Source organism: Cherax quadricarinatus, chromosome 3, assembly GCF_038502225.1.
Source record: "Cherax quadricarinatus isolate ZL_2023a chromosome 3, ASM3850222v1, whole genome shotgun sequence".
NCBI classification, from domain to species: domain Eukaryota; kingdom Metazoa; phylum Arthropoda; class Malacostraca; order Decapoda; family Parastacidae; genus Cherax; species Cherax quadricarinatus.
The window spans coordinates 9,877,183-9,887,155 of NC_091294.1; the positions used below are offsets into that span (position 1 = coordinate 9,877,183).

A 9,973-nucleotide genomic window follows, 5' to 3' on the forward strand; every position below is an offset into this window, starting at 1 on the left:
CCTCAACCTTGCCTAATTCTTGGGCACGACCTATTTCCACATTGAACAAATGTGACACGACCTATGACTGCTGCACCTCTCCTGCCATACGGTTTATAAGCTGCTTCTACGCTGATATGCCGTATTCTATTCAAGATTGATGGACTGAACACATCGACTCAAGGTTGAGGGACTGATTACCTCATTCTCCTCCTGTTCTTCAAGTTTCTCTTAGGTATGGACTGATGAAGCCACTGTGTGGCGAAACGTTTCCTCAATAAAGATACCTAAGAGTTGCACATGTGTCTAATTTATCATCATGCTACCTGGCGTTCAGAACTTCAGTCAGTGGCTAAATGTAAGCGTTGACAGCAAGTATCCACCTCTGTTTTTTTCTGACACAGCAGCTCTCTTTCCTTAAATATGTTGGCACTGTCTCTTCTGTCAAAGGTTACAATGACGCTCCAGGAGAGCATTTATTCAGTGTTGCCAGGCAGATTTTCATTACAATTAGGAATGTGCCTCTGATGATTATTCTAAAAAGCTAGAATGAAGTTGTGCTGATCCGCTACACTAAAAGCTAGGCCAAAATCTCCCGAAGCTGTAATATTTTAGGCTATTGCTTCCTCCTCTATATAACACGAAGTTCTCTCCAAGAGCGCAGCCAGGTTCCTCAGTCCTTCCAGAATGGAAGTGCTTATGATTGATTTTGAGTTTCCATATTCAATATCATATATATATATATATATATATATATATATATATATATATATATATATATATATATATATATATATATATATATATATATATATATATATATATATATATATATATATATATATGCAAAACAACCACTCTGAAAAAATAGAGAAATTCCAAGCGCTTTCGTGACTACTCACATTATCAAGGAACTTGATAATGTGAGTAGTCACGAAAGCGCTTGGAATTTCTCTATTTTTTCAGAGTGGTTGTTTTGCATATTCCGAAATCACCTGTTTACTGTGATCGTATTGCATATATATATATATATATATATATATATATATATATATATATATATATATATATATATATATATATATATATATATATATATAGCGACAATGCGAAAATGATATATCATCGAAAGTCAAGTCTGACCCGAACCTGTTGTATAGCCACATCAAGAGGAAAATAACAGTCAAAGGCCAGGAAATCAGGATGAGGAAGGATGGTGGGGGGTTCACAAGAAACGTCCAAGAAGCATATGAGGAGCTCAACATGAGATTTAAAGAAGTGTTTAGAGTGGAGTCAGGAAGGATTCCAGGAAGTCAGAATAGGGAAGTACACTAACAAAGGATATACCAACAAGTCCTTGATGAAATACGTACAACTGAAGAGGAGGAGGTGGAGAAGCTGCCATGTGAACTTGACACCTCAAAGGCGGTGGGACCGGACAATCATCTCTTCATGGGTCCTTGTATGGGGAATAGAGATTCTATGTGTGCCACTAACAAAAATCTTCAACACATCCACTGAAACTGGGCAAGTACCTGAGGTATGGAAGATGGCAAATATAGTCCCAATTTTTAAGAAAGAAGACAGACACAAAGCATTAAACTACAAACCTGTGTCACTGACGTGTATGGTATGCAAAGTCATAACAGGAAAGGCACTGCATTGGATCACAGAATATCTGATAGGGAGGCAACAACGAGTCATGGTACATGACGATGTGTCAGAGTGGGCGCCTGTGACAAGAGAGGTTCCACAGGGGCCAGTCCTAGAACCTGTGCTGTTTTTGGTATATGTGAATGACATGACGGAAAGGATATACTCAGAAGTGTCCAAATTTGCAGATGCTGTGAAGTTAATGTGGAGAATTAAATCGGATGAGAATCAGTCAGGACTGCAAAGAGACCTGGACAGGCTGCTAAACTGGTCTAGCAACTGGTTCCTTGAATTTAACCCGCCAAATGCAATGTCATGAAGATCGGGAAGGGAAAAGAAGACCGCAGACAGAGTATAATCTAGGTGGCCAATGACTGCAAACATCACTCAAGGAAAAAGATCTTGGGGTGAGTGTAATATAGAGGACATCTGAGGCACACATCAACCAGATAACTGCTGCAGCATATGGGCGCCTGGCAAACCTGAGAATAGCGTTCCAGTCCCTCAATAAGGAATCGTTCAAGACGCTGTACAACAGGTAGGTCAGGTCCATGTTGGAGAATGCAGCACCAGTTTGGAATTCACACCTGGTAAAACACGTGAAGAAATTTGAAAAAGTGCAAAGGTTTGCAACAAGACTAGTCCCGGAGCTAATGGGATTGTCCTACGAAGAAAGTTTAAGGGAAGTCTGCCTGACGACACTGGAGGACAGGAGGGTCAGGGGAGACATGATAACGACATATAAAATACTGCGAGGAACTGACAAGATGGACAAGGACAGGATGTTCCAGTGATGGGACACAGAAACAAGAGGTCGCAATTGGAAGCTGAAGATTCCGATGAGTCAAAGGGATGTTAGGAAGTATTTCTTCAGCCATAGAGTTGTCAGGAAGCGGAAAAGCCAAGGGGCCAGGAGCTATGAATCGACCCCTGCAATCACAAATAGGTGAGTACACACACACACACACACACACACACACACTCACATACATATATATATATATATATATATATATATATATATATATATATATATATATATATATATATATATATATGTCGTGCCGAATATGTAAAACTGGTCAATTAGCAAGAACTCATTTAAAATTAAGTTCTTTCTGAAATTTTCTCTTATACGTTTAAAGATATATATTTTTCATTAATGTTAATGTAAAAATTTATAATTTTGCACTGAAAGAATCTTAGAAAACTTACCTAACCTTATTATAACAAGAACAATTTATTTTAGACTAACCCAACTAAATATATTTTAGATTTGTTTACAATAATTTAATACTAAACAAACACAGTGAAATATATTTTTTTCGTTAGGTTCAGAATGATTTTGGCGAAATTATTGCATACACAAATTTTCACTTGTCCTGTATGGCAAGATGAGCGTTGCTATTTAAGCCAAGATCGCAAGTTCTGCCTATTCGGCACGACATATATATATATATATATATATATATATACATATATATATGTATATATATATATATATATGTATATATATATATATATATATATATGTATATATATATATATATGTATAGATATATATATATATATATATATATATATGTCGTGCCGAATAGGCAGAACTTGCGATCTTGGCTTAAATAGCAACGCTCATCTTGCCATATAGGACAAGTGAAAATTTGTGTATGCAATAATTTCGCCAAAATCGTCCTGAACCTAACGAAAAAAATATGTTTCACTGTGTTTGTTTAGTATTAAATTATTGTAAACAAATCTAAAATATATTTAGTTGGGTTAGGCTAAAATAAATTGCGCTTGTTATAATAAGGTTAGGTAAGTTTTCTAAGTTCCTTTTGGTGCAAAATTATAATTTTTTATATCAACATTAATGAAAAGAATATATCTTCAAACGTATAAGAGAAAATTTTAGAAAGGACTTAATTTTAAATGAGTTCTTGCTAATTGACCAGTTTTACATATTCGGCACGACATATATATATATATATATATATATATATATATATATATATATATATATATATATATATATATATACATATACATATATATATATATATATATATATATATATATATATATATATATATATATATATATATATATATATATATATATATATATATATATATATATATATATATATATATATATATATATATATATACATATATATACGTAACCCCATTCGACGGTATTATTATTATTTACCAATCTCTTTACTGTTGCTTTGTACCAATTCGCTTCTTGCACAACTTTTAATTAAAAATACGCCTACGTTTTTCTTTGAAAATTCACGCTGGTGCAATTTGCAGTGAGTCCCCGTGGGTCACCTCGTCTAAATTGCTTCGCCAAACACAATTTTACTGACCACTGTCGCTGTGTTAGGCAGAGGTGAGACACAGATAAAACCAGAGTGACAGGGAGACATAGGGAGTGAGAAAATGTTCAATATTATGTCACTATACCATATTAGCAGAAGACTGTAACAATAGGAAGCCTATTGGCCTTTGTGAAAAAGGTTTTTGTCTATATTCAGTAATTTAGTTTTTTAAGCTTCTCAAGCAATAGCTTCCAGTGGTGCTTCACGGTAGGTAACTTCGCTGAGTCTAGCTCTCCACTTATGATGTGATGAGCAAAATGCATCTGGGTATCTTTTTTGCTGGAAAGATTCGCCTACACAGTAGGCTTCTTCAGTCAAATACAGAGGCAGTAGGATCGATACCATGCCTAACCCTTCTAGGGCAGGGTAGGTTCCTGAGCCCGAGCCGTTAGCTCATAAGACTGTCATTCCCATTAGCCCCCTTGGGGCGGGGATGGCAGACCAGAGAGGCCTAGCTTGTGGCTAGGCCTGGGGACAGTTGGTCCCAAAGATGAGGAGGTACTTGTGCCTCCTCCCATGGGAGACTTTGGTCTCAGACACTCCCTAAATATCATGTGGGAGTTCGATACGTGGATTAGGGAAGAAATACTCACGTAGGCTGTTATTTCGTATAATTGCTGTTATGTGGAGGGAGCCCTTGCCAGCCGTACCTATCTCCTTGGTTACACTCGTAATACTGACTAGCCGGCTGCAGTACCCTATGTGAGGGGGCCTTTGAACTGCTGAGGTCAGCACAATATGAATTCAGATAGTGACTCAGGCAGAGACGGTTGGTCGTTGAGTCAACGGACGGTTACTGGTAACTGGTTACTACTACTGAGACTGGTAACTGGTTACTACTACTGAGATAAAGAGGGAGCCAAGGCCGGGCCACCACTTGGAAAAGGCCCGGGCCGGGAGAATACCGGCTAATCTTTAATAATAATAATAATAATAAGAGGCAGTAGGTGTATTAGTGAAGTAAAGATAATGTAATCAGTCCATCAACCTTGGAGAAATAGTATTTGAGGTGTTCAGACACAGCCTGGAGAAGAGTTCAGCTCCATGAAGCTGAGTATACACTGAAAAAAAAAATATCTTAGTGCATATAAACTGAGTTTACTTTAATAAGTATTTTGTGGTTGAAAACATTCGTGATATTAGTGTACATATTAACTGCGGTCTTAATAGGAGCTCGACGCTCACTGAAACGTCAGCATTGGAAGCACAATGTCCTCAAGAGGCCCAGGAGATGTAGGTCAACACCCTTAAGAGACTAGTTTTCCCTTGAAGTTTTTGTCACTACGTTGTGCGAGACGTAAGCAATAATTGTTTTCATGGGGCAGTTAGTCTGGCTGCCATATCACAAGACTAGTGTATTGATCTTCATTAAACTCGCAACAGTTATCTCGTACACCAGAGCGTAGTATTTTTCCCTCACTGCAATTATTGTATTGTTTGACGTAAGTTTTTTTTCTGAATTTGCTGCAGGATATGAGATAAAAATTCGTACCTTCTAAAAGGCTATAAAAAACTACATAAAAATTATATGGTGTAGACTTAATGCAGTCTGAGTTTTTTTTTTAATTAAGAGCTTGATATTCTAATTCTCTGTTGTAAAATGATTATTAATAATATTAATTTTTTTTAAAGAGGTCTGGGTCAAATGGTCAAAAGCTGTAGTGGCGGGTCGTCGTACGACTAGAACCAGCGTCGGGAAACAATTGTCCTGTTTCTTGACAAATATTTCAACAATAATTCAAAATTCTTTTGTGATACAAGTTTGATAAATATGATACCCGACAATTATTTTTCATGTAAATTAAGATATTTTCACTTAGGAAGCCTAATACAAATCCACGCAGTGCTCAAGATTGGAAATTTTATACTATTTAAGACCATGCAATAGTTCAGAAAATAGTATTTAATTTAAAGATAAACTAAAAAAGAGAAGTTTCTCCTCAAGTAAAACCAAACTTTTGAGAGTGAGGGGACGCAGGGAGGGAAGAATGTGGGGGAGACGAAACACCTACAGTGGTAGACGCAGGTAGACACACTGGTCACCTGCAGACTTATAAGTATGTATGTTGTGCCGAATATATAAAACTTGCGATCTTGGCTTAAATAGCTACGCTTATCTTGCCATATAAGGCAAGTGAAAATTTGTGTATGCAATAATTTCGCAAAAATCACTCTGAACCTAACAAAAAAAATATATGTCATAGTGTTTGTTATTATTAAATTATTGTAAACTTATCTAAAATATGTTTTGTTCGATTAGGCTAAAATAAATTGCACTTGTTATAATAAGGTTAGGTAAGTTTTCTAAGATTCTTTTGGTACTAAATTACAATTTTTTACATTAACATTAATGAAAAAATATATCTTTAAACGTATAAGAGAAAATTTTTGAAAGAACTTAATTTTAAATGAGTTCTTGCTAATTGACCAGTTTTACCTATTAGGCACGACATTATATATATATATATAAATATATATATATATATATATATATATATATATATATATATATATATATATATATATATATATATGTCGTGCCGAATAGGCAGAACTTGCCATATATAGGACAAGCGAAAATTTGTGTATGAAATAATTTCGCCAAAATCATTCTGTGTTTGTTTAGTATTAAATTATTGTAAACAAATCTAAAATATATTTAGTTGGGTAAGGCTAAAATAAATTGTTCTTCTTATAATAAGGTTAGGTAAATTTTCTAAGATTCTTTTCGTGCAAAATTAAAAAAATTTACATTAATATTAATAAAAAAAAATATATCTTTAAACGTATAAGAGAAAATTTTAGAAAGGACTTAATTTTAAATGAGTTGTTGCTAATTGACCAGTTTTACATATTCGGCACGACATATGTAGTAGTAGGTTGGTAGACAGCAACCGCCCAGGAAGGTACTACCGTCCTGCCAAGTGAGTGTAAAACTGAAGCCTGTAATTGTTTTATACGATGGTAGGATTGCTGGTGTCTTTTTTTTTTTTTTTCTGTCTCATACACATGCAAGATTTCAGGTACGTCTTGCCATTTCTACTTACACTTAGATCACACTACACATACATGTACAAACATATATATACACACCCCTTTGGGTTTTCTTCTATTTTCTTTCTAGTTCTTGTTCTTGTTTATTTCTTCTTACCTCCATGGGGAAGTGGAACAGAATTCTTCCTCCGTAAGCCATGCGTGTTGTAAGAGGCGACTAAAATGCCGGGAGCAAGGGGCTAGTAACCTCTTCTCCTGTATATATTACTAAATGTAAAAGGAGAAACTTTCGTTTTTCCTTATATATAAATATATATATATATATATATATATGTCGTGCCGAATATGCAAAACTGGTCAATTAGCAAGAACTCATGTAAAATTAAGTCCTTTCTAAAATTTTCTCTTATACGTTTAAAGATATATTTTTTTCATTAATGTTAATGTAAAAATTTTTAAATTTGCACCAGAAGAATCTTAGAAAACTTACCTAACCTTATTATAACAAGAACAATTTATTTTAGCCTTATCATACTAAGTATATTTTAAATACGTTTACAGTAATTTAATACTAAACAAACACAATTAAATTATTTTTTTTCGTTAGGTTTAGAATGATTTTTGCGAAATTATTGCATACACAAATTTTCACTTGTCCTATATAGCAAGATGAGCGTTGCTATTTAAGCCAAGATCGCAAGTTCTGCCTATTCGGCACGACATATATATATGTATATATATATATATATATATATATATATATATATATATATATATATATATATATATATATATATATATATATATATATATATATATATATATATATATAATACCAAAAGAACCTTATAAAACTTATATATTCCGCTCATAGTTTTTCGAAGTAATGTTCTTGTTTTATACATTATTCATGTGGAAAAGTTCGTATGCTCTTGATAAGTGATAAATAGTGCAACAGGTGATAGAAAGTAATTTCAAAAAGTTAATACGAGCATGAATATTGGTAAGAATATTATAAATGAACCTTTTTAAAATTCAGTTTATGAACCACTTGATAATTAATGATGTCCAGTTTTTTCAGCGTGTTAAGCAGGTTTTACACTGTAGTTCATTTTTTTTTTCAGCACAAACACAAGAATATTGGAAAAATTGTAATCTGTTCAGTAGGGAAGAGAGTGTTCAGTAATGTACTGACCTGTGCTGAATTATCTATGCTGACAGCTGACATCCATCTTTTGTTATGAGTGCTATCATCGCTTCAGCTTGGAGACTTGAGACATGCACCGTAAAAGTTTCTTGTCAGTGTTACTGAAAGAGGCCGAATCTAATTCTCATGTTGTAACCATCTTCACGTTAAATAGGACATTCGAGACTTCAGTGTTTTCTCCTTTTGTGGAAAAGGATGTATGTTTATAGTTAAGGACATTTATTAAAGGAAACATTTCTCCTTTTGTGGAAAAGGACATTTGTTTACAGTTCAGGACATTTTTTAAAGGAAACATTTCGCCATGAGTGTCTTCATTAGTCATAATGAAGCCACTTGTGGCAAAACGTTTCCTTAATAAATGTCCTGAACTATACACAAGTATCGGTATCACTATACCATTTGCAACCATTTTCTCCTTCTATTTACAAAGGCAACACACTAGTTATGGGACATTGCAATCTTCACTGATCTAGCTTAAACCAGAGATCAGAGATACTTGTCCACGATACTTGTCAAAGACGGACGGAAACATTGTTTGAGATTCACTTCAGATTTATGGAGTAGTCGAATGTTCTTTCAGACAGTTTTGTGATTTACATTCCGTGTACTCATCAGAGAAGGTTTAAACTAGCCTAATTAGGTTAAAAACGTTCATAAACATATAAAATGTACACTGAGTTCGTTCTTATTGGAAATCAGTGTCAATGTGTGGAGCATAAACAATATTTTAAGAAATTGACAGATATCTTTAAAAATTGGATGCTACTTGGAATTTATTAGCAATTCAGGAACTGGGTTTGAAGACATACCAAATGGGAATATTCGTGTCAATATTCATTTGAATACACGCTGATTTTCACGCATATATTCAGACTTGAAAAATTCGTCCAAAAATATGCTTCATATGCTCAGCTCTGAGATGGATAAGAAATTGAAGGCTTTCATCATCTCACACACTTTCCCTCTCTATTTTTCCCTCACTCCCTCTCTGTATTATTATTTCCCTCCCTCCTTCCAGCTATTTCTCATTTCCTCTCACTGCCCGGACCATCTCTCACTCATCACTCACTAACACACTCTCCAGCCCTGTCACTCACCAACATTCTCCCTCCCTCTCTCATTTATTACAACTCACCACCACCACCCCTCTCCCACAGAGCGATGGTTGTGGAGAACCGAGATGTGTGGTACATGGATGATGGAGAACTGTCCAAGGAGCTGTGTGAGGAAGTGCAGGAGAATGACGATATGCAGCCAGAGGTCATCTACGACTGTTGTGCCTGTAACGAGGCTAAATACGAGGTGAGTGTTGTGTTGTGTTGTGCCTGTGATGAGGCTAAGTACGAGGTGAGTGTTGTGTTGTGTTGTGCCTGTGATGAGGCTAAGTGTGAGGTGAGTGTTGTGTTGTGCCTGTGATCTACCTCTAGTTCACCTGTAGACAATTCTTGGGGTCCCTGGACAAGGCCTGGTTCCAGACCAAGGACTTTAGTTAGGTAAAAGGAAACATGTGCAATTAATAAGATATTTAATTGTGCCATTTTTTTGCTCTTTAAGAGCTTGGTCATGCTGTTACAAGTAATATAAGGGAGTATATATAGGTATTACAATGAGATGTTAAAGCATAATATGATCGTTGTACGTAGTAGTAGTCGTGGTGGTACTAGTAGAACTAGTAACAGTAGTACTCGTAGTTGTATTAGTTATGTGAAGGCGGGATTTATTTGAGAATTCTTGTTAATGCTTCACAAATGACGAAG

At 35.0% G+C, this 9,973-nt stretch overlaps 1 protein-coding gene across 1 annotated transcript in view; it reads left to right on the forward strand.

Annotated features, from left to right (window-relative positions):
* Nucleotides 1-9,647, forward strand: part of LOC138853446 (spondin-1-like) — a 484,120-nt gene extending 474,473 nt beyond the window's left edge. Inside the window, exon 3 of the mRNA XM_070090132.1 lies at nt 9,374-9,647. Within this exon, the coding sequence (XP_069946233.1) occupies nt 9,374-9,632 (259 nt within the window). The 3' untranslated portion in view covers nt 9,633-9,647. The remainder of the gene's footprint in view (nt 1-9,373) is intronic.
* Nucleotides 9,648-9,973: the final 326 nt, after the last annotated feature.